This window comes from Balaenoptera acutorostrata, chromosome 13 (genome assembly GCF_949987535.1).
Source record: "Balaenoptera acutorostrata chromosome 13, mBalAcu1.1, whole genome shotgun sequence".
Lineage (NCBI taxonomy): Eukaryota > Metazoa > Chordata > Mammalia > Artiodactyla > Balaenopteridae > Balaenoptera > Balaenoptera acutorostrata.
The window spans coordinates 74,189,668-74,215,655 of NC_080076.1; the positions used below are offsets into that span (position 1 = coordinate 74,189,668).

At 44.9% G+C, this 25,988-nt stretch overlaps 1 protein-coding gene across 3 annotated transcripts in view; it reads right to left on the reverse strand.

Moving 5' to 3' along the window:
- Nucleotides 1–1,573: 1,573 nt before the first annotated feature.
- CORO1C (coronin 1C) overlaps nt 1,574–25,988 on the reverse strand; it is an 83,497-nt gene continuing 59,082 nt past the window's right edge. For all 3 annotated transcript variants that reach the window (XM_007180078.3, XM_057526797.1, XM_057526796.1), the window contains 8 exons: nt 15,151–15,280; nt 11,390–11,571; nt 10,092–10,211; nt 9,132–9,236; nt 7,514–7,659; nt 5,466–5,523; nt 5,119–5,364; nt 1,574–4,021 (listed from right to left, as the gene is read on the reverse strand). In XM_007180078.3, coding sequence (XP_007180140.2) covers nt 3,902–4,021; nt 5,119–5,364; nt 5,466–5,523; nt 7,514–7,659; nt 9,132–9,236; nt 10,092–10,211; nt 11,390–11,571; nt 15,151–15,280 — 1,107 coding nt within the window. In that variant the 3' untranslated portion in view covers nt 1,574–3,901. The remainder of the gene's footprint in view (nt 4,022–5,118; nt 5,365–5,465; nt 5,524–7,513; nt 7,660–9,131; nt 9,237–10,091; nt 10,212–11,389; nt 11,572–15,150; nt 15,281–25,988) is intronic.

The window sequence follows — 25,988 nt, forward strand, 5'->3', positions numbered from 1 at the left end:
CAATGTCCCACCACTTCCTTCCCCACCTCTGACTTATGATGCCTGCTTTAAGGTACTATTAATTCATCACTCATACATTACTTTTAATAACTTCTTTCTGGGAATAAAGACATTTATAGGAAATTTAGAAATTCAGAAAAAATCCAATTAATGAAAAATTACCCACAACTGCTACCCTACATAGCAACATTTGTGGTCTTCACCCTACACAGAAATATTCATTATATCAATATAGGCACATACCCCTAAAATGGTTTGTCAAAAACAATCTGTTCTGGGGTGGTTAATAATCGAGCCACCCTGCTGGACTAATTTTCACTCTTCCAGTTCCCAAACATGCCTCCCGCTAGCGTCCTTGGGACAAAATTCCCAGAGGTGAAAATCCTGGGCTAACAGGTAAGAACGTCGAAAACTCCTATCTACCCTGTCAACCTGCCCTCGGCAACAGTACCAATTTAACACAATCCCTCCAGCAGTGGAGGAAAAAACGTTTTTCATCTGAAAAAGGAACAAAGGGCACTGTGCAGCTGCCCACCTGCAGAAGGAGAGGTGTGTGTCCTTGACCGTCTCGGGTCTGTGACCCAATGATGGCTTTAGGACGTGGGAATGTGTTATCAGCAGAAAGGGAAGGGCCGCTTCGAGTTAAGTGATTCTGAAGAGCCAACCAGAATTCTTCTGGACACAGAACATCGAGTACAGCAAGGGAAGGAAGCTTTAAAAAATGGAAGTTCTCCCTCGACGGGGCCTGGCTGGCTGCTGTCTGGGGCCAACGTGGTAACCCTGGGTCTTCTGGAAAAGGAGCAAGGCGGCCAAGGTGAGAAACCAGTCGGTCGTAAACGTCCCGCACCACGCATCTGCCCCCTGACGGGGGGCACCGAGGGGCTGCAGACGGAAGCAGCCGACTTCCACTTCCTGCAACCGCAGACGGGCTGACCACGACCCTGGCCGCCGTTGCCGCACAGACTACAGCAACTTCAGGAGAGGGTGTTCGAGGACGGGAGGCTTCGTGCCAACTAGTCATCATAGTGGCATTTAGAAAAACCAAATGGAGGGAAGTTCTTTGCTACCATCACTGAGATGTCATGGGTCAATGTTTCAGTACAAATAGGGAAGCGGAGAGAGGGCCAAGAAATTCAAGTGACCTTGAAAACCTTCTGCTGGAATAAAAAGCACAGCTAAGCCAAGAGTACTGGACTCCCTACCGAAGAAAGAGCTGCTTTCCAAGGCCCCGATTCCCAGGGAATCAGCTTGTCGTAGGACCCATGGTGGCCGTGCAGTGGGCTCCTTGGGTGGCCAGACGCGGCTATTCCTCTCACCTGAACTCTACGCAAGTCTCGTCCCGCCTTCACAATTTGGGGCTCATCCAGACTAGGCTATCTGCCCCAGATCCGCCCCTGGAAGAGGCTGGAGGCAGGACAGACCCCACTCCACCTGCGGAACCCGGGGCCCACCCACATGTGCCCCGTACTTACCCCCCGAGAGGGTGGTTCCACCGGGTCAGAGACGCTGGGTCAGGCAGCGAGCTGCGTGCTGCCTCAAAGACAGTGGGCGTGCGAAATAAACACGGACACCGTTTGGTAACCAATGATTTTTTTTTTTTTATCTTTGAAAATGGAAGCAAGTGTTTTGACAGAATACGATGGCCGCTCTATAAGAGCCGATCTAGGAGTAATTCACTGGTTTTCCTCTGGGATAGCACGGATTTAAAAAAAAAGGCAAAACAGGAAAAATAATCCACAGAGCTTGAGGCACCAACTGAGACTGGCGGGGAATCCGTTCATTAAATAAGCCATACACTACACACTAAGATCAGGATAACTCGCCCTTGCCCTCCTCTTCTCTCTGAACCACATTCCCTACGGTGTTTCACCACCATCAACAATTTTGTTCACTTAATTGGGTGTCAGAACCTTAGAACACTTCTGAATCTTAAAAATGAAGGTCCTCAGCAGATTATGTTGATAAAGAAACACATACAGGTTTGAATATAAATCACTGTAATTATTGTTTTCTTAACACCTCATTATCCACTTTAATATTTAAAACACACACGCACGCACACACAAAACCACACCAAACATTCAGATGCCCTGAAACCATGGAGACAGCAATCCCAGGACTGGTAAAGAACACGGTACCTTCTTTTCTACTCAGACACGAGGACAGCTCGACCATGCAGCCCAACCCACCGACGCCACACTCTGCCTCAGCCTGGGTCCCTGCACACAGACGCTTCCAGGCGGTCCCGAACCGTCCCCACGCCAGCAAGAGCACGTGCAAGCGCCCCCACCGTGGTCCTAATGCATGACACGATTCCCGTTCCACCACAGACACTCAGCCCTTCCAAAGCAGAGGCTCCTTAAATCTTGTTTCTCAAGCACACACTCTGAGAAAATGGAAATGGAGAGAAGTCCCAGCTAACCCGGGAGTGGGGCAGGCCATGGGAGCTCAGTGTCTGGCCGGGGGCTGCGTAGTCTCTGTGCTCGGACCCAGCCACGGTGCAGCTGCAGCGGGGCACGGGGGAGTTTGTGAAGAGGGTGCGCAGGGACCAGCTGCACCATCAAAGCTACAGCAGATGTCTGCTTCCTTCTCGACCCTCCTCCCCAGTCTCAATATTCAACAGCACCCTCTGGCCTCAGCTTAGCAGAATGCAGTTAGCACCGAAAGGCAGGAGGAGGGAGGGACGGCCGGGGGAGCCCGGAGGGAGGGACGGCCGGGGGAGCCCTGAGAGAGGGGGCTGCATACAGGAGGGAGAAGAAAGGGCAGGAGCTCCAGGGGTGTAGGGGACCCGTCTAGCACAGCGAGGGGGCAGCACGGGACACGCAGGAAAGCAGAGGATCACGCGGGGCGAACGCTTCCCTCCAGGTCCCCTAGTCTGTCTCACCCCATCCCAGGGTACTCGGGAGCCAGGCAAGCTGCTGAAAGGGACAAGAAGGAACACCCCACAGCACGTGTGGCTCCTCGTCCTGGACACCCTTGTCAAGTACTGACCAAAACTTGGAACATGACGTTAAAGTGATGAAGCTAATAGATTCTATGTGTGTAACAAAACCGCAGAAACACATGCTAGTTTAGGTTCGATTATAATCATCTGAAGCACAGGATAACCAAGAAGCAAAATTCCATTCTGGTACAACCACCCAATTTCTAGAAAAGAGAAAGGAAACGATTTGATATGAGCTTTTTTTTTGATCAGAAGACTCAATGGAAAGGGAGGGGTGGGAATATGAATCCACATGATTTTTCAAGTCTTCCTTTTGTACAGTCATTAAGATGACCAGGTTTGTGCTGCAAAGAAGCCAGCACAGTGCGGCTACTGCTCTGATTGTTCTCAGATGAACGTTTATACAAAATAATATCTTCATTTAGTTTATAAACATACACAGTGCTGTCCCTTTCAAATTAAGGAGAAAAAAAACCCCCCCACACAAATACTGCAAAGTAGCAAAATACAAAGAAAAAAAAGCTACTTTTGGTTTTGGCAACATTAAAAAAAAAAAGAAATATAAAAAGCAATGTGGCATTGGTCCCTGTTTGTAAAAAAAAAAAAAAAACAAAGGTACTTGGGCAGGACACTGAATCAGAATTGGTTGGTTTTCTAAAATTCAGAATATCTGGGATTTTCAAAGTAGCACTTTTGTCTTTTAGAAGTTCACAAGTCACATAACACTTAAAACATCAAAAAAAGCTTTCTGGTAAAAAGCTCAGCTTTTAAATCACATTTTGTTTCTGCAAATTTGGGAGACGAGTTGAGTCCTTACTGGAATGTGGCCTATCGCTGGTCGACAGATCTGAAATGTCTCCAAGTGGCAGTGCCTCCCTTTCGCCCTCCCTGGGACCACACCAACTACCAGCCACGAGCGCGCCTTCTTGCTCCGTCTGCGGGGTGGGGGGTGGACCTTCAGGCTGCTATCTTCGCCATCTGCTGTTCTAACTTGGAAATACGCTCATCTTGATTGCAGATTGTGTCTTTTATAGATTTGATCTCTTTCAAAATCTCATCCAATTTGGCTTCATTTTGCTAAGGAAACAAAAAAAGAGGGGAGGGAAGAGGGTGACTAAAAAGCAGCAATGTTCAGCACAGGTAGGATGTACGGGGTATAACTGTGACCTTCCATTTTGGAAGTGGCAGGCTGCAGCAGCCAGGCCGAGCCTTTTAGGAATGCCAGGAATGCTGGCTGGGCCAACTGGCACCCACAGCAAAGCAACAGTGTTTCACGGCTCCTGGCCCCACCTGTGCGCCGAGCTGGATGGAGACTCCTGGGACACAACTAAACTGCAGGAAGAGACTGATCCCTGCAAGGCTGCCCCGTATCCCAACCACCCCGATCAGCCAACTCCACCAGGAGTATCTTCTATGTGACCAGGGTGACAGGTGACCCTCCAGAGGCTACTGAGCTCCTATCAGCTCCTAGAAAGGTCCTCGGGAACTACATCACTTGCCCTGCCTGCTCCTCTAAAGAGCCTGAGCTTCTCCCTCGTGGAGCTGATTCTTCTGCAGGAAACCCTGCAGTCCCCAGAGCTGTGGTGCCTCGTGTAGCTTGCTCGGTCCCAGCCAAAACACTAGCTCCTGAGGGCACTTTGCCTCTTGTTTCTGCCACCTCCACATCGACAATTCCCGGCCCCTCCTGGCCCCCAGAACTCCATTCTACAGCCTGCCGACGCCAGCCCCCTCTCCTCCCTGGCTCAACCCTGCTCTCCCGTGGCCACAGGGGTCTTCACTGTCAGCCTCTGGTCTCCATCACTCCCCTGAAACAATTCTTGCCAAGATGCCCAAGATCATCTCTGCCTCTAAGTTCCACTCACTCCAGATCCTTCTGTCACTCAGACACTTAGCAACTTCTAAAATCTCTCACCACTCCCTCCTTCCTGGGACCTCATCTTCCCGGCATCGGTAACAGACTGACTTCTATCCTGGTCATCATAAAAAAGAGAGCTAAAGGAGTCAAACTCATAAATGTCACGTGATCAAGGTGGTTCCTACAAACAGTGCCTGTTACCATTACTGAACCCCATCCGTGCAGCGGGGACAGTGCTCGCAGACGCCCAGGCTGGCAGGCGTGTTCGGGAGGGCCAGGCCGAGCCAGCCCAGCACGCCCCAGGCCCTGCGGTCCTTACCACGCCGGCCGCATCTGCGGTCTTCCTGGGGACGCTGATCAGGTCGCACTTCTTGTTTGCCGTGGGCTTGCTGTCCAGAATGTTCTTCTTGACCACCTTGAGGTCCCTGTTTTTGCCGGGAATGTATCCGTGCTTCAGGGAGATGAGGAGCGGATCTGCATTCCTCCCCTCGAACCACTCTTCTGCCTCCAGCGCCGCTTCGGGCCCCGCCGTGTCAGGGTACAAGTCATCCTGGAAAAGGTCTGACTACACGAGACACAGTGGAGAAATCCACAGGTAAGGAAGAGAGCTCTGGGATTTTTAAAATATTTTTAAAACATGGATTGCCTAGACAACTGGGCACTTACCTTCCTGGGGACAGTCATGATAATAGGCTCACACTTTCTCTCGTGAAGTTTGAAGAATCTTCAAAGGAGAAATAAAGGCAAAGTTGCATTAAGTGAAACAGGAGGCCAAGTAACAGGCTTAATAATTCACTCGTACGTTCTGTGTTTGCCCATCACCTCATCTGACGCATCCTGTGGAGCAGGTAGAATTCAGCGTTCCCACGTCACAGAGGAGAAAATAGAAGCTGAGAGTAGCTATGCTAGGGAACGGCGGATAGGAGACACGAACAGAGGCCTATGCATTATGGTGACAGTCAAGTTCCAATTACCTGGGGGCAAATCAACTGTGGGGAAATGATTAACACCACCGACAATGAACCGCTTATGAGAAAATTACCAAGTCAGAAGACAATTACCAAGGCAGAAGACAATGGACACCCATGTCTCAGAGAGTACCTATGACCTGGATGCCACGTCTTCTGCCAACGTGAAGTGGCTGAACATTCGTAAGTGTAAATAGGATTTTTAAAAAGGAAACGAAAATAATCCTAGGAATTAAATGTTGGCATCCGAGCAAACCACATCATGCATAACACTCAGAAAAATCTGGAATTATCCAGGGTGTGGGAAGAGTAGGAAGACCAAGCCCAAAACCTGTGCAGTCAGCTCAGTGGTGGGAAGGCTGGCCTGGGCTGGATGGCCAGCTCCACCCCCCACACCTGGGCATGTGCCCACCTGACCCAGCCTTGAGCTCCTCATCCACATGGTGGGTAAACCAGCACCCGCCTCACAGCATGGGTATGAAGAGAAAGGGGATCCCGGCCGTGTGATTAGCACAGCGCCCAACACGTAACCAACGCCCCAGAAATACTGAGTAAACAGGAGGCGTCCTGAATGACTTCCTTATACAGTCATCCCTCGGTATCTGCGGGGGATGGGTTCCAGGACCTGCCGCGGACACCGAAATCTGCGGCTGCTCAAGTCCCTTACATAACGTGGCACAGCATTTTATACTCTGAGTCACTCTAGAGTACTTACAATACCCAGTACAACGTAAATGCTATGTAAACAGTTGTAAACACAAAGTAAATGCTACGTAAACGGTTTCCCATGCGCCACAAATTCAAGTTTTGCTTTTTGGAACTTTCTGGAACTTTTGTTTCCAAATATGCTCAATCCTTGGATTTGGAACTCGCAAATACAAAGGGCCGACTACGTCTTTTAAACTTTTAGATGACAGTAAAATAAATGTGTTCCCAAATCCTGAATGTAATTTTGAAGTTCAGATTCAATCTGTTTTGAACCACATTTTGATTAGTTTGATTTAAACCACAATTTAGAATTATCTGTGACAGCTTTCCTTCATTATTCTAGCTATAGAGTTGAAGGTATTACAAAAAAAAAAACAACAACTGTGCAATGATTAATATAAAAAAAAGGGCTCATAAAATTTCTTCTAATTTTAAAGACGTAAGTGTCAATTATTTGTGTGACCAGGTCAGCACACTTAGAAAAATGTCCATATAAATGCAGTGTTATAAAAACTCCACAGAGCAGTCCAGAGAGGCAGAAGTTACAACACACAGCTGAGCTTCCTAAGCCAAGCTAACCTAACGCCAGCTGTGGATCTTTGTTTCTCTAGTTTCGGATCTGTGGGCTCCACAACCCGGTTTGGAACCTGGCTGGTCCCTCTGCAGGGCAGGAAAACCATCCCTCATTTCCATCCCAGGGACAGGCTCTTCCTGGTTGCCTCCCAGGGGACGCTGGCCACAGCCGCAGCCTGAAGACAAGCGACGATGGTTTCACTACTTAAATCAGGGTGTGATACGCCCCAGTGAAGCCCCTTAACCGTTGCATTTCAAGTTTATCATCTGAAGGATGGGGAGGGCACAGCTGGATTAAATGATTTTGAAGGGTTTCTTCTTGCTCTCAAACTCCACGTTTCTAAGAACGGGCAGGAAACAAGATACTAATTCTACGATTCTACTGCACACACACAGGTAGAAAGACTCAGGTGTGGACACGAATGGCGTAAGCAGGCTGAACACTTTCCGATACCGATTCTTTACCTGGCAATCTCACATTTGTTGACATCGAGTCCCCTCTTGGGCATGTAACCCATCCCCCTCTGAGGCTCCTTGCTGCTGAATGTGTTGAGGTAGTGGACATACGGGGATTCGTCCGTGATCTCAAAATAGCGGATACTGCTGTCGCCCTATAAGAAATCGGAGACAGGTTTGTGTTTCACGTTAGCCAGAATATCTGGCTTAGGTGGGTGTCTCTCTCCTCTATACCCCCAGCACTGACTGGGACTCCGCTACGCTGGCTGACCTTTGCTCCCCTTCGGAGGCCTGCCTCGAGCACATGATGGCTTCTCTTCCTGTCAGAGCAAGCCCTCGCCTATGCAAGGCTAGCAGCCTCCTCTGCCTCCTCCCAAAGTTTCTGACTTGCCTGCACTGAGTCTGGCACCAAGTCAGAGTTGGAGCGGAAAGGTTAACACCTCCGCCCAACAACTGCACAGCAACAAACAAACAAACAAACAGAAGACCAAGAGGGCCTAGCGGGCAATTACTGATTTTTCAGCATTCCTCCATGGGCACAGACCTGAGGGCACTAACACCAGACAATCGGACAATAAGAAGTAAGAGTTTTCTAATGAAGAGACATTAGTTTTAGTGAGTAACCTTTAACTTCAGACAAGAATGCTATCCCATTACAAGGTGTCAAGTTCTGTGATAATCTGGCTTAGAATGGTCAGATTTTTTTTGAAGACCTGAAGCATGTGCTAGCCTCTCTCAGTGTAAATAACTGTCACACAATTACATGAACCTGAACAATGAAGGCAATCCTGCCTGAGGGGAGAGATGTGTGTGTAAGAAGTGATAAATAGCTAGGCAGTACTCTGCCCTAACAACCCTCTCCTTTCTCATATTTCCATTTGTTTCAATGATGTAACTATCTAAAGCAATGGAAGACAAGCTAATCATACACTATTTGCTTTCTACATACTCACAGTAACTTTCCACCCAGTGTTAGTAACATCTGGGTAACAATGCAGTCTATGGCAGCTGTTAACATCTCAAGTAAAATGACTTTCAAGGAAACAGACAAGATCTCAGTTTCTAAATAACTGGCCTATAAAAATGTCAAGCAGGTCTGCAGCCCACTCCATCAACTGTGAACAGAAGTAAAACACCCCCAGCTTCATCCCCAGCAAGGGACTATCTGACAGGTTTGGGGAAGGGAAACACATCAACAGCTCCATTTGTATTAATTCATTTATTTCAACTACAAAAATTCTAAGGGAAATTGAGGCTACAGAAGAATAAGGAATACTGAGGTCTTTACCTTCTAAAATGAAGTAACAGTAATGATAATAAAGCTACCAACACTTTAGTTAGGCAGAAATCATCAGGCAGCAGGAAGGTGTCCTGAGTTCAGTGTGGGGTCTTCTTGTAACAACTGTCACCTCCTGACACTTGAGTCAGGCCATGTAATTGTTAAGGCCTGGGCCTTAACACTGAACTCCAGGAGCAAGAACCCTCTGGAGAGTCTCTGAGGCCCTCAAAAGCTTGTACCCATGGAGCACTATTCTCTATACAATTGCTCATCTACTAAATCTCTGAAGGATAAACTTTTCTTCTTACAGGATTAAATTTAAGATCAAACAGCAAAATTACTGTTTACCTTTCCACATAAGTAAATGATACTGGTATCAGGGTCATAGAAAGGTAGCAACACCCCATTGCTAGTGTCCATTTCATGAAGAGCAATTGGTTCCTCCATATTTTTCTGGGAAAAAAAAAATACACACACACACATTTTTAAAAGGTGAATTTTTATAAGATGATACATTTTTCATCCCTAATTAAGTTAGCTATTTCCCTAAAATAATGAAAGTTTAAACAATGCACATATGATATTCATACATGTAATTACCAATAGGAATACTAGATGAGATCCAACTCACTGAAAATTGTGTTGATTTGGCAACATAATTAATGCACACATCAGTGTGATCCCATGACAGAGATGAGAGCCTATCTCCTTTGTGCCTGCTTTCTTTTTCAAAAGTATTTTTTTCTTACTACAAAAATAAACTCATGTTCTTTTAAATATTAGAAGGTACAAGGAAAAACATAAAAATCATCCCATATTCTGTAATCCCACGGTCCAGTGGGGGGTAGAAACAATTACCATTTTGGCCTATTTCCTTCCAACACAGAAGCACACACAGATTGGGATCATACCATATATGCAGTTCAGTACGTTTTTCCCACTTGTGCTGTCATGAACATTTTCCCAAGCATGACTATTTTGATTTAGACATTTGATCATGTTCTTTAGGAAATATTTTAACTAAGTTTAGAACTTATTTCCCAAGTCTAAAACACTGGATTCTTCACGCATTCTTTCTAAAATCTACAGTCAACATAGACTCCTTGGGAGTATCAAGAATGCATTTTTAAAATACATTCAGCAGTAAGTCTCCAGTGAGGATGAGAACTTCACATCCAACTTAAGACAAGCAGGAGTTCAGCAAACGACACTGAGAACCCTATCATCTACTGACCAACCCAAAGGCCCGCTCAGAAAAGAGAAAGCTCGAGGCTGGGGAAGGGGTGGCAGGGCTGGGAAGGGGCGTACCGGGTTCCAGAGGGCCAGCTGCCGCTCGCTCATGCGGCTGAAACCAGTGGTAAAGACGTTGCCGTCAGCCAGAAAGATGGCCCTCATGGGTCGGGCTCCTTCATGTGCTTTCTCCTTCTCCTGGGCGAGAGAGCAAAGAGGCAGCTTACACAGTCAGACTGCAGGAAGGAAAAGTGGGGGAGAGCGGGGGCTCAGACAGTGAACCCCGCCACCCCACATGCCACTCACGTCAAAGGTGTGTGTGTGTGCGTGTGCACATACGTGCACGAGCGTGTCAGTACTGGCCACCTCCCCTCCCTGAAGGAGGAGGAAACAAAGCGACACCAAGGGATCTGGCCAAGGCCCCTCGGCTGGTGAGCGAGCAATCGCGCCAGGTCTGGACTGAAAGGCCGCAGTCCTTCCACCAGCCCCTGCCACCAACCCAAGTCCAGGCTCTGCAAAAACAAAACGCACGAAACGGCTCTGCCAAGCCTTTGTTTCTCAAGAGTATGATAATAACCTGAAGGTGGATAGTCACTACAGCATCTAGCAATTTCATAGGACAGAAGTCGAGTCTGGCTAACCCGTTCCTTAGCCTCATCTCTTCAGCGGGAGCCCACCAGCCCCACACCTTGGAAGGTTCTAGTGGAGAAAGCACGGGGTACGGGGCCTTGATAAGCACCAGCCATGCCTGTCACCCGACTCTTGAAAAGTATCACCGGCCAAGAGCCGCCTTCTCAGAGAAGGGCCGTGATGAGGCACAGAGTGGGGTGAAAGTGAGGCACCTCTGGATTCAACACCTGCTGTGTCAACCTGACTAAAGGCCCGAGTGTCCATCTTTTGCCGTGATGTGTGATTCTGTGGAGGCCTAGCTCAGGTGGCAGAAACGGGGACGCTGAGCTGTGCAGAGAACCCATGGCATCTTGTCAGGCCCTTTAAAGACCGACTGGGGAGCAGGCGAGGGAATCAACAGATCCATCTGCAGTCTTAAGCCAGCATGCAGTAAACTCTGTGGGTTAGCTGCTCTAGACTTGCACATTCTTAAGCAAACTGATAAAAAAAACTTTGTTTCTTTGTGAGAAACGGTCGCCAAGTGAGAGGGAAGGCTTGGGTAAAAGCTAGAAATGCACAGCTCTGGAGAGAAGGGCAACTGGGAGACAGAAGCCTGGCCGAGACCTTTCTGATTGAGTTTGGCGTCTGCACACAGCAAGGGTCCACGGACTGGCAGTCCCAGCCCCTGCAGTCTGCCTTAAAACGCAGAAAGTTCTCACTCCCTAAAGCGCTACACATACTAGGGCTTTTGTCCTAAGAATACTTACAGCAACAATCTCCTGTTTCCTAGGATCGATTACTCTCACTTTCTTGTCTTTGGAGGCTGTGCAGATCAGACTGCCGTTCCGGTTCCAGCTCACGTTGTAAATCATGTCCGAATGTATATCATCCAGGTTTAGAAGGGCTTCCCCCGTCCCCACGTTCCAGATGATGATGGTGTTATCACAGCCTGAAAGCAAGCAGAACCACACCCCTCAGGGATGAGAAACGCCTGCACAACAACACATTTGTGAAAACTATCGATACAGATACAGGGAGGATAAACACACCTATGTATTGAAATGGAGATGCTAATTATAAGAATCCTTACTTACTGGCAGTCAAAAACTGATGTGACCAAGAAAAAAAGAAATTTGTGTAAAAGAAACACATTAAAGGAAAAATACAGCTTGTGAAGTTTGGGCTCATGTGAAACAAACAAAAACACCAACCAAACAAACAAAAACAAAGAACAACAGGAAAATAGAACCCTATGCTTTTTTAAAGAGTTAACTGGGCTGGTGGACCCTGAGTGATCTTAAGTTTCCTTTTCTAGTAAAACAAGCATCAGAATGAATACAGCTTCTTTCCTTTCCAGAGGAACTAAAAATAAAGGGTTTAAATGGTGGTTTAGGAGGCTCAAGACAAAGACTGGACAGCAGGTTATTCCCATCAACCATGCTGTTGAGACAGGGTCTTGCACAAAAGCATGTAAATTACAAGTGAAGGGAAATGCCTAGCCATCTGCTCACAGCAGATCTTTATCTTTAAGAGGGGAGAAAAATAGGCCAAGACTGGCCTGATTTGAGAAGCACAAACTGTCGTCAAGTAGGCACGTGAATTCAGAACCTGATCCGCAAAGAGGCCACAGGTCCACTGAGCCACAGCCCCTCAGCTCTTCAGCTCCATCCTCCATTCCCTCCAGGCTCGGCCCCAAGTCCCTGAGGCCCCTTTAAAAAGAGGCACCATTTGCTGCTTCCAGGACATTAGCTCAAGGATGAAGCAAAATAAGGGATGGACATCCTGAAGATGGATTCTTGTCAATAAGCCAATTCTGCAAGCACTTAGAAAAATTAGCCACTAATAACCAGGACACCTAAGTTACCTAGGGTCAGAAATAGGAAATGGGTGAAAAAAACTGTACGACTGACAGTATGAAAAGTTGGAGCTAAACTCTGCGATGGAGATTCGACCCATCCTCTGCCTCGTTCATCATAGGCAAATGAGTAACTTCAGCCACTGTGGATGGATCACATAGTCTTAAACTATCCAAAACTATGCACAACGCTGCAATCAACCATTCTCTGCGTGTAAAAGGGAGACTGGGCTCAGTCTGCAGATGATACCCTAGATTTGACCTCGATGAGGCGGGCAGTAGGGTATTTTCCATGAGGGAATTCCACCTTTGGAATTGTTTTCTCTCCTTATCAGACTGAGGTTCTGAGTAGAACACTGGAAGGCTTCCCAGTTATAGTCAATTGTGATTTTAAAAAAGAGAGTCTTGGGCTTCCCTGGTGGCGCAGTGGTTGAGAATCTGCCTGCTAATGCAGGGGACGCGGGTTCGAGCCCTGGTCTGGGAAGGTCCCACATGCCGCGGAGCAGCTAGGCCCGGGAGCCACAACTACTGAGCCTGCGTGTCTGGAGCCTGTGCTCCGCAACTAGAGAGGCCACGATAGTGAGAGACCCGCGCACTGCGATGAAGAGTGGCCCCCGCTTGCCACAACTAGAGAAAGCCCTCGCACAGAAACGAAGACCCAACACAGCCAAAAATAAAAATTAATTAATTAATTAAAAAAAAAAAAGTCTTACTTTTTTTTTTTTTTAAGTAGTTCTTGGTTTCAATAGGTACCAGGCATTAGATTTTTAACTTAACTCACTATGTCACATATACCTTTCATACCCAGTTAAAAACTGAACTGCTCCTCTCCTTTTTACTGGTGAGGAGAAAGATCTTTAAAATTCTACCACTAACATTAGCACTGCTTTTTTTATAAGCCAATCTTATTAAGGTATAGTTTGCATGCAATACAATGCACCCATTTTAAGTATACATTGGTTAAGTTTTTTTTTTTTTTTTTTTTTTTAAGAAATTCACGTTCTTTTATTTATTTATTTATGACTGTGTTGAGTCTTCGTTTCTGTGCGAGGGCTTTCTCCAGTTGCGGCGAGTGGGGACCACTCTTCATCGTGGTGCGCGGGCCTCTCACTGTCGCGGCCTCTCTTGTTGCGGAGCACAGGCTCCAGACGCGCAGGCTCAGTAATTGTGGCTCACGGGCCCAGCTGCTCCGTGGCATGTGGGATCCTCCCAGACCGGGGCTCGAACCCGTGTCCCCTGCATTGGCAGGCAGATTCTCAACCACTGCGCCACCAGGGAAGCCCTACATTGGTTAAGTTTTGATACATGTACATATGCATGTAGCCATCATCACAGTCAAGATCAACATTTCCATCACCCCACAAAGCTCCTTCCTGTCCTTTGTATTGCTTCTATAAAAGCAGATAACATCTCAGATTTTAGACAAAGAAAAAGATTTCTTTAAGATGAAACTTGGAAACTACACAAGTGGGAAACCAATAGGAACACTAGGACTTGGTCACAAGGGTTCACTGCAGTGCTGTTTGCTTCTTTTTTTTTTTTTTTTTTTAATGAGGATCTTGAATCAGATGCGTATGTTTGATTGATTGATTGATTGATTGATTTTGGCTGTGTTGGGTCTTCGTTTCTGTGCGAGGGCTTTCTCCAGTTGTGGCAAGCGGGGGCCACTCTTCATCGCGATGCGCGGGCCTCTCTCGTTGCGGAGCACAGGCTCCAGACGCGCAGGCTCAGCAGTTGTGGCTCACGGGCCCAGCCGCTCTGCGGCATGTGGGATCTTCCCAGGCCAGGGCTCGAACCCGTGTCCCCTGCATTAGCAGGCAGATTCTCAACCACTGCGCCACCAGGGAAGCCCTGCAGTGCTGTTTAACAGTGAAAAATCGGAAACAACCTCAATGTCCAAAAATAGGGGACTGACTAAATAAACAGAGGTATTCAGACAATGGACTATTAATGGAGTCATTAAAAATATCATACAACATGTAATGGCACCTGAAAAGGACCACAGTGTACCAGCAAGTGCAGAAAGCAGGTCACATGTAAAGTGTCTGAACCCATCTTTGTATGTAAAACTGTTTATGGGCAAAGAAATATCTCTGGAAAGAAACATCAAAAGGGTAATAATGCTGTTTCCTCCGGGTGGTGGGACTGTAAATGAGTTTTCTTTTCTCTCTTTTGTTTATATGTATCTCCATAGTATACACGGACTGCAAGTGCAAGGAGAAAGATGAAAGTATTTTTTAAAACGAAGGAGGGTATTTGACGAACCGGATCACCCCAAAGTTGGCGGCAACACCAAAGCTGGAACCCAGGGCTCCTGGCTCCCACTCGGGCTCCTTCCACTACATCAGAAATAACTACAACTGAGGGCCATGGAGGCATGGAGGCCCCCACAGGAACCACGGCTCTGCCGAAATGTGATTATATAAGTAAGCATGTGTCTGTTCCTAATTTTAGGCAGGAAGTCCACAGCTTCCACTGGCTTTGCCCAAGTGGCCTCGACACACACACATGCACACGGGTGCCGGGGAAGTCCCACATTTAGGCACCCTGTCGTGGGTTCCAATGACCCGCTTCACAACTGCAAGCACAGTCAGCACGCGTCTGCTGCTCCCTCCACACAGAGGCCGCGAGAAGCGAGGGCAAGGGGAAAGCAGAGGCCAGCTCGGCTCCTACCTGCACTGAGAAGCACGTTGCGGGCCGTCGGGTGCCAGGCCACGATGCCGACTCTCTTTGAGTGGCCTTCTAAAATGACCACGGGCTCAGTCAGGGAAAGGGTGAGTCCGTTTTCTGGGATCTGCCATACCTGTTGGCAAAGGAAGAAAGGTCATCCACATGAAAGCGGTCGGCTTCCGTTACCACATTTACTGTGACCATCCAGTGTGAAGCCTTGCTCTGCATAAACAGAACATACAGTGGTCTTTGGATGAAAGGCAGAATGTGGTGAAACACGTACAGCTGTTTTTCAAATGCAGTACGAGAGCAAAGAGCAGAATATCCCTAAGGTCTAAAAATGTTAGACCTCTCTGCTTTTATTTACTGTTAGTAGAGATTTTATTTTAAATTCCCTGTTAAGTTCGAAACTCTCCAGTTAGAAGCATACCAAAAAATTGAAAGAAAAATACAAAATGACTGAAGCACCCATGAAGAGACGCATTGGAGTGAAAACCCCTAGCTAAGTCCATGATTCTTGAGGGGAAAGCAAACTCCATCCACCAAACCTTCTTGGGGGGTGGCGCAGTTTTTCAAACATCATATTTTCTATAATTTTACATTGAGAAAATGAAAAGATACCTAATAGCTTTGTAACATGTACTAAAGAAATCTTCTTACAAAAGAAAAACATTAATTGGACTTCATCAAAATTTAAAACTTTTGTGTTTCAAAGAACACTATCAAGAAAGGGACAAGACAACCCACAGAATGAGAGAAAATAATTTGCAAGTCATGTATCTATCCGAAAAGGGAATTTTATCTAGAATATTTAAAGAACTCTTACAACTCAACAATAAAAGGAAAATAACCAAATTTTTAAAATGAGCAAGGAATCTAGATGTTTCTTCAAAGAAGATACATGAACAGCAAAAAAACACATGAAGAGCTGCCCAACATTATTAGCCGTCAGGGAAGTGTACATCGAAACCACAAGAAAATATCACTTCATATCCACTAGGAGTTTGGAATCAAAAAGACAGATAACAACAAGCATTGGCGAGGGTATAGAGAATTCAGAGCCCTCATACACTGCTGGTGGGAATGAAAAACAGTGCAGCCGCTTTGGGCAACAGTTTGGAAGTTCCTCAAATGACCAAACAGAGTTACCTATGACCCAGCAATTCCACTCCTAGGTACCTACCCAAGAGAAATGAAAATATATGTCCACACTAAAACCTGTACACAAATTTTATAGCAGCATTATTCATAACAGCCAAAAGGTGGAAACAACCCAAATGTCCAGCAACTGATAAATGGATACACAAAATGTGATACGTGAAGGAATATATGACCACAGAAAGGGATTAAGTACTGACACACGCTACAACATGGATGAAGCTTGATAATGTTAGGTTAAGTAAAGAAGCCAGTGAGGACAGTCCACATATTGTAGGATTCATGTATATGAGATGTCCAGAAAGGAAAATCTATAGAGACAGAGAGTAGATTAGTGGTTGCTTAGTGCTGGGGGTGGGGGAGGGGTGCAATAGGTAATGAATATGGGGTTTCTTTCTTTGTGGGGGGTTCTTTTTGAGGTGGTGAAAACATTCTAAAATTGTCTGTGGTGATGGTGGTACATATCTATGAATATACTAAAGACCACTGAATTGTACACTTTAAATGGGTAAGCTGTATGTGAATTATACCTCAATAAAGCTGTTAAAACCAGATATTAAGTAACATTTAAGTTTGTGAACAGGCTAAAGTTTAAAACAATTATCTTCTTCTGTATGAAGATTAAAGTGAGTAAATCTTCTACCAAAAAAGATCTTATGGAACTAGTTCATAACAAATTTAGAACTTGCCAGTGGGAAAAAATCATACTCAACAGTAGAACAAGTGAGAAACAGAATTTTCCTTTGTTGGGGATTTTTAAGGAGGAGACAAACAACTGTCTGTTTTCAGCTGCTTGGTGGAAGGCAGAGTCTGAATTAGGAGTGGTTAAGGTTCAGCTCGGTTCTCTTGTCCTGAAAAAAATCAGAACAAAAATGTTGCCAGTCTGAGGACTGCAGGAAAGTCGTGAATTAAATGATCGTTCATAAACCTGCCTTCTGAGGGCATAAGTTTACGACGTCACCTAATTTCCCCTGCACGCTCATCATTCAGCAGATTTTAAACACGGCAGATATGAACAAGCATGGAAGGCAAAGGGAACCTACCTTGCCTCCCCCAACCCCTCACCCAGACCACTGCCTCTCTCCACCAACATAACAGACTCTGAGTGTGGGCATCTGTTACCCTCCAGAGCTATCTGTTTGCTTTCACCTATTTTTATTCAAGGGTTTATGCACAGTAAAACAGCTTCCACGTTGAACTTGGCTATTTGAATGTAAAGCAGGACTGAAACTGTGAATAGAAGGAACAGAAAACAACTACTGGTTTAATCAAAGCACGAAGTCGGCAGAGAAACAATTATGAAACGAGACTTCAGAGACTCAACAGGAAATGCATTTTGCAAGATGAATTCCGGCTCAGGCTTAGGACGGAAAGCGTGGTAATTCCACCTGCCGTCTCCAGGGGGCACTGTGACCACGGGCTGCTGGGTTTTCCCACAAGGATCGTAAAACCTTCACTGCCTGAATGACGGAGATTAAGCAGTGCGTTTTCTAAATCCCTAATGAGGCGTGGAGTGATGGGAGGCTTTGGATATAAGCAGCATTTCCTGTCTTAAACATGAGAGCTCATAATGGGACTTCATCTTTTCCTTTCTCTAGCTTCTTCATCCATCTTTTCCTTGGATGGCGAGGAGATGCTAATGATGGAACAAAACGTTTATTATATAATTTTAAAAATGAGGAAACTCTCTGTCCCTTTCTTTGTCTCACTTTTGGCAGGTTCCACGGTTCCCTCAACGAGGCTTATGTATTTCATCCAGGCACCTAACCCATCTCACTACCTCGGTTACTCACTTGTGCAGCACTTTTCTTGAGTAGCCACCGTAACGCAGGCCCATCACCAGGCAAGTGGGGAAGGACAACTAAACCCAGGTCCCGCTCTCGAAGGGTTTACAGTCTAACAAAGCAGAGCTGTCTATGAGGCCGAAAGTCAAAAAGACAGCAAAGACAAGCAGATGGATGGAGCATGGGCTCTGGAGCCAAACGGACCCTGGTTCAAATCCTGCCCGGGCCTTTTACTGTGATGGTCCTGGGCAAACAGTTCAACATCACTGCACAGGGAAGCATCAGTATCTGTGCTTCCTAGGGCTGCTGTGAGGACTGAGTTAAGAAAGTCCTGGAATAGTGCCTGGCACACACTCAGTGCCCCCAGTACGGTGCAGGGGTGAAGAATATCCTGATTCTGCTATGTATCAGCTGTATAACCTTGGGGACATTCACCTATCTGGGCCTTGAGTTTCCTCGTCAATAAAATGGGAATAATAATGAACCTGCCTTCACTGGGGTTGTCTGGAGACCAATGTGGTAACATGAATCTAAAGCACTTAGATGGGACTTCCGTGGTGGTGCAGTGATTAAGAATCCGCTTGCCAATGCAGGGGACACGGGTTCGAGTCCGGGAAGATCCCACATGCCGCGGAGCAGCTAAGCCCACGCACCACAACTACTGAGCCTGTGCTCTAGAGCCCGCGAGCCACAACTACTGAAGCCTGCGTGCCTAGAGCCCGTGCTCTGCAACAAGAGAAGCCACCGTAATGAGAAGTCCGCGAACCACAACGAAGAGTAGCCCCCAATCGCCGCAACTAGAGAAAGCCTGCATGCAGGAACGAAGACCCAAAACAGCCATAAATAAATAAATAAATAAATTTATAAAGAAAAAAAAGAGATGGAAGGGGAGAAGGAAGGAAGGAAATCAAGGATCCAGTTTCAAAATAAAAAACAGACGCAGAGAACAATTTTCTAAAGAGCTGATGCTCCAAAGAGGCTGGCTGAGGGGCTGACAGGGAAAAGTCACCAGAGTAAGAAAGATAACAACAGCATGAGGATTCCCAGAGGCAGGGGAGAGTGACCAGAAAAGCCTGTACGATGAAACGCAAAGACAGTGGCACTCCGGCCTCTGTGGGGAGAAAGGCGGCCTGCGGGGAAGGGCCGGCACATCTTTAAGTCCTTCCACACGAAGCAGACACAGCCCTGCTTCGGGCCTGCTGGCCCTGCTCGCAGGCCTGTCGGTACGCGCCTCTCTGCCCTCTGTAGGGCTCTCTGCTGCAGCCGGCAACGGCCTTCCAGTTTGGACTGGAGAGGCTGCAGAAGTCCCATTCAGTCCCTGTTTAGTTTTCTTGTGCATAACCTGGGATGCAGCCTGGTGTGGTGGAAAGGATGCTGGCCTGGAGCATCAGAAGACACGGTCTCCACCAGAGCTGGGACACTCACTGGATGTGTCAGCACTAAGAAGGGGCCTCACTTCCGGGAGCCTCGATTTCCTCGTTCCATACGGGGGACAGCAGCGGCTCTGCTCCTCAGGGGTAAATGCAAAGGTCAAATGAGCTGATACATTCTGCACCCCCAAGCACTACCCGAATGTGAACTACTGCAAACGGGGTGACCTTTGACAAAACTGTCACCCCCTGGGCCTGTGTTTCCTCAGTGGTAAAATGGGACACACTCCTGCCTCACTGTGCTGTTAACAATGGTTAAATATAATCACCACATAAAGGCTTAAAACAGTGCTTGGCAAAAAAAGGATCTACTATATGTTCATGATTATTTTTCTTGCTGGAACTGTGACCCCTATGACCCCAACATGTAATTTTAAGTCTGGACAGCAGGATTCTATGGAATGAAATTAATTTGTCTTCAAATTAATTCAGCCCTGTACCCAACTGCAGGGCTGTTTATATCCAAGATATCATATGTGTGAAAGCTCCAGTTCATGCCCGGGCCAATTAGCACAAATGAGATCGGCTCTGATTTCCAGGCTGGTCCGTCAGCTTCTCTCTGTTCCATGGCTGCGGCTAGGACTCTCATACCACTTGGCTCTTCCAAAAACATATGCGGTGAGTAGAGAGGAAAAGTGGCATCAAACACCCTCTGCTGTGCCCTGAGTGGGCATCTCAGCACGGCAGCACTACAAGCTATCCCCTCTCCTCCTGATTTTTTCTTTTCTTTTCTTTTTTTAAAAATAACACTGTGTATTCCTGGAATTTTCTATGTGGACAACACATTACTATGGCAATGTTTTGTCTTGTTTTGCTTTGAAAGAAAGGAAAAAAACCATAATTAGTCTCTAGGGCTTCCAGATGAAAAAGTGAATCAATCGGTGAAAACCCAACATGGTTCTGGAAAAAACAACTTTAAGCATCCATTCAGGAATGACTATATCACTGGCATCCTTTTCCCATGTGAATTTCTAAATATGGAAAAAGGACAGCTCAAGAGAACAGTTCTAACAAGAAAAAAAGCAAGGAAAGTTAAGAAATGTGGGTTTCTCTCAAGTAATGATTTTAAAGTACATTTATTTGATAGTTTTATTTCTCAAACACAGCGCAAATTTAAAGCAAACACTAAGTGTTTCCAGACACTGCCTCCCTGTTTTAATCACCCATCGTGAACTTGCTACCAGGTTAGGCACTAGAGTTACAGCAATAAAAAGGGCTATTCCCCCAAAAAGCCGCATTTTTAAAATGTAGAGAAAACCAATTCCAAAGGCAGAATGAAGGAAAGAGCTGATCTAAAGAGACAGGGAGAGTCTGAGATTCTGCAGCAGCTGCAGAGCAGCAAACCCCCTGCAGAAGCCACTGATCCAACACCCCAAGGGGCAGGATGCAGAGAGTCAGGACATTCCTAAATGAACCATGACACTGAGAACAACATTGGTTTTGAGAAAATCAAGAAGTGAGAGTTGGGTTCCGACGTGCCAAGGTTATAATATCCACTTGGCCAATGGCCCAGATGCAATCTGTACAGAATGGAAATAACAAGAAGTCCTGCTGAACGACTGAGTAGGACCAGAGTCCTGGGGAATGCGCTCCCATCACCAGCCACATCACTTCTACCTTTATTTCAAGGCAAAAAGTGCAATAGGAAAATTTATAACAGAAGCAAAAATGGGTAAAATAGGGAGTTTATCTTTGTTGATTTCCACAGGAGTTTAAGACTGATTTGAGAAAAGGGAAAAGTGTCCATTTAAACTTCATCATTTGGGACCAATCAGAACATCTAGGTAAAGGCAAATAAGACGCTCCTCCTGCAAGATCTTTCCCTCTCCTAGACTCTGGAAGAACCAGTCAGGCAGCGCCACTGTCTGAATTCACCAGTTTTTGCATCTGTGTTTGCAGATAAGGGACAGTGTTGAATCAACATCATTCCCTAAACTTACCTTGCCTGCTCTTTTATTTCATTTTATTTATTTATTTATTTTTGGCCGCACCACTCAGCTTGTGGGATCTTAGTTCCCTCACCAGGGATTGAACCCAGGCCCTCAGCAGTGAAAGCGCAGAGTCCTAACCACTGGTCCGCCGGGGAATTCCCTTTGGCTGCCCTTTGTATTATTTAAACACTGTTATTTTCTGAGAGCTAAAATTTTCCCAAGTAAAATACTTAACAGCTACAATCTTTGAAACTCTCTGTGAGGAGAGATAGAGAAAAGAACTCACAGTACCAAAAGTCTGGAAAACCTAGGAGCAGAGTACAGTTTCTGGGAAGAGGGTTTATATCATTACTATCTGCTCATACAAAACACCACTTCAAAAGTAGTACACCAGGACTTCCCTGGCGGTCCAGTGGTTAAGACTCCGTGCATCCACCGCAGGGGGCACAGGTTCCGATCCCTGGTTGGGGAACTAAGATCCCACACCACATGCCAAGCAACGCGGCCAAACAACAGAAAAAAAAAAAAAAAAGGTAGTACACCAAAGGCAAACCATGCCAATATAATTTACTTTTCGGCTGCTTAAAGAAGCCATCTCTAAAAGATGGATGAATGTACCATAAGGCTGGCATTCCCTCTCTAAAACTGCAATCAATGTAACATGACTGCCACAGAATCAATTCTCACACAGTGAATAAATCACTGCTTAAATGCAGAGGACATAATGGAATTATACTATAAATTCAAAAAGTGTTTTTTTTAAAATTAAGATAATCATTTTACAGTTCATTTGATAAATTGGTTCTACTGTGTTTTTTTCTACTAAATTATTTGCTAAAGATATTCTTACTACCATGAATCCACTATAAGTATATATCAAAACTCACTGTAAAAAACAGTAACTCATTACACTTCCTTGATCCTCTCAATTGGCTTGTTTATTTCATTTAGTTTTTTAAGCATGTAAGGCAACGGAGGCTGAGAGCATTTAAGTGACCTGGGCTTATCTCAGCATCCTTTCTCTACTGGAGCTGGGCCTTGATATCCATCTACACTTGCAGGTCCTGGGCTATTATTACCAGGAGGCTACACTTGGGAAACTACAGAGAACTTTTCTGCCTTTTTTTTTTTTTTTTAATTAATAATGTTGCTGTTTGAAATCATTTGATTTGTTGTACACTGGTCTTTCATCTTCAGGAGAACAAAGGGGAAAATGAGGTATTAAGAAGCAGGTGGGGAGAGGGCATACAGCAGAAGCAGTAAGAACTACAATTCTGCAGCCTGTGGAAGGAAAAACCACATTCACAGAAAGACAGACAAAATGAAAAGGCAGAGGACTTCGTACCAGATGAGGGAACAAGATAAAACCCCAGAAAAACAACTAAATGAAGTGGAGATAGGCAACCTTCCAGAAAAAGAATTCAGAATAATGATAGTGAACATGATCCAGGACCTTGGAAAAAGAATGCAGGCAAAGATCAAGAAGATACAAGAAATGTTTAACAAAGACCTAGAAGAATTAAAGAACAAACATCTAGAAGAATTAAAGAACAAACACACAGATATGAACAATATAATAACTGAAATGGAAAATACACTAGAAGGAATCAATAGCAGAACAACTGAGGCAGAAGAACAGATAAGTGATCTGGAAGACAGAATGGTGGAATTCACTGCCATGGAACAGAATAAAGAAAAAAGAATGAAAAGAAATGAAGACAGCCTACGAGACCTCTGGGACAACATTAAATGCAACAACATTCGCATTATAGGGGTCCCAGAAGGAGAAGAGAGAGAGAAAGGACCAGAGAAAATATCTGAAGAGATTGTAGTCGAAAACTTCCCTAACGTGGGAAAGGAAATAGCCACCCAAGTCCAGGAAGCACAGAGTCCCAGGCAGGAGAAACCCAAGGAAAAACACGCCGAGACACATAATAATCAAATTGACAAAAATTAAAGACAAAAATTATTGAAAACAACAAGGGAAAAATGACAAATAACACACAAGGGAACTCTCATAAGGTTAACAGGTGATTTCTCAGCAGAAACTCTACAAGCCAGAAGGGGGTGGCATGATATATTTAAAGTGATGAAAGGGAAGAACCTACAACCAAGATTACTCTACCTGGCAAGGATCTCATTCAGATTTGACGGAGAAATCAAAAGCTTTACAGACAAGCAAAAGCTAAGAGAATTCAGCACCACCAAACCAGCTCTACAACAAATGCTAAAGGAACTTCTCTAAGTGGGAAACACGAGAGAAGAAAAGGATCTACAAAAACAAACCCATAACAATTAAGAAAATGGTAATAGGAACATACATATCGATAATTACCTTAAACGTGAATGGATTAAATGCTTCAACCAAAAGATGTAGGCTCGCTGAATGGATACAAATACAAGACTCATATATATGTTGTCTACAACAGACCTACTTCAGACCTAGGGACACATACAGACTGAAAGTAAGGGAATGGAAAAAGATATTCCATGCAAATGGAAATCAAAAGAAAGCTGGAGTAGCAATACTCATTATCAGATAAAACAGACTTTAAAATAAAGAATGTTACAAGAAACAAGGAAGGACACTACGTAATGCTCAAAGGATCAATCCAAGAAGAAGATATAACAATTATAAATATATATGCACCCAACATAGGAGCACCTCAAGACATAAGGCAACTGCTAACAAATATAAAAGAGGAAATTGACAGTAACACAATAAGTGGGGGACTTTAACACTTCACTTACACCAATGGACAGATCATCCAGACAGAAAATTAATAAGGAAACACAAGTTTTAAATGACACAAAAGACCAGATAGATTTAATTGATATTTATAGGACATTCTATCCAAAAACAGCAGATTACACTTTCTTCTCAAGTGCACACGGAACATTCTCCAGGATAGATTAGATCACATCTTGGGTCACAAATCAAGCCTCAGTAAATTTAAGAAAACTGAAATCATATCAAGCATCTTTTCCAACCACAACACTATGAGATTAGAAATCAATTACAGGGGGCTTCCCTAGTGGCACAGTGGTTGAGAATCTGCCTGCCAATGCAGGAGACACAGGTTCGAGCCCTGGTCTGGGAAGATCCCACATGCCGCGGAGCAACTGGGCCCGTGAGCCACAACGACTGAGCCTGCGTGTCTGGAGCCTGTGCTCTGCAACAAGGGAGGCCGCGATAGTGAGAGGTCTGCACACCACGATGAAGAGTGGCCCCCGCTTGCCGCAACTAGAGAAAGCCCTCGCACAGCAACGAAGACCCAACACAGCCATAAATAAATAAATAAATAAATAAATAAATTTAAAAAACATCTTAAAAAAAATCGATTACAGGGAAAAAAATGTAAAAAACACAAACACGTGGAAGCTAAACAATACGTTACTAAATAACCAAGAGATCACTGAAGAAATCAAAGAGGAAATCAAAAAATATCTAGAGACAAATGACAACGAAAACACGATGATCCAAAACCTATGGGATGCAGCAAAAGCAGTTCTAAGAGGGAAGTTTACAGCAATACAATCCTACCTCAAGAAACAAGAAAAATCTCAAATAAACAATCTAACCTTACACCTAAAGGAGCTAGAGAAAGAAGAACAAACAAAACCCAAAGTTAGCAGAAGGAAAGAAATCATAAAGATCACAGCAGAAATAAATGAAATAGAAACAAACAATAGCAAAGATCAATAAAACTAAAAGCTGGTTCTTTGAGAAGATAAACAAAACTGATAAACCATTAGCCAGACTCATCAAGAAAAAGAGGGAGAGGACTCCTATCAAAAAAATTAGAAATGAAAAAGGAGAAGTTACAACAGACACCACAGAAATACAAAGCATCCTAAGAGACTACTACAAGCAACTCTATGCCAATAAAATGGACAACCTGGAAGAAATGCACAAATTCTTAGAAAGGTATAACCTTCCAAGACTGAACCAGGAAGAAGTAGGAAATATGAACAGACCAATCACAAGGAACGAAATTGAAACTGTGATTAAAAATCTTCCAACAAACAAAAGTCCAGGACCAGATGGCTTCACAGGTGAATTCTATCAAATATTTAGAGAAGAGCTAACACCCATCCTTCTCAAACTCTTCCAAAAAATTGCAGAGGAAGGTACACTCCCAAACTCATTCTGTGAGGCCACCATCACCTTGATACCAAAACCAGACAAAGATACTACAAACAACGAAAATTACAGACCAATATCACTGATGAATATAGATGCAAAAATCCTCAACAAAATACTAGCAAACAGAATCCAACAACACATTAAAAGGATCATACACCATGATCAAGTGGGGTTTATCCCAGGAATGCAAGGATTCTTCAATATACGCAAATCAATCAATGTGATATACCATATTAACAAATTGAAGGAGAAAAACCGTATGATCATCTCAACAGATGTAGAAAAAGCTTTTGACAAAATTCAACACCCATTTATGATAAAAACTCTCCAGAGAAAAGGGAACCCTCTTGCACTGTTGGTGGGGATGTAAATTGATACAGCCACTATGAAG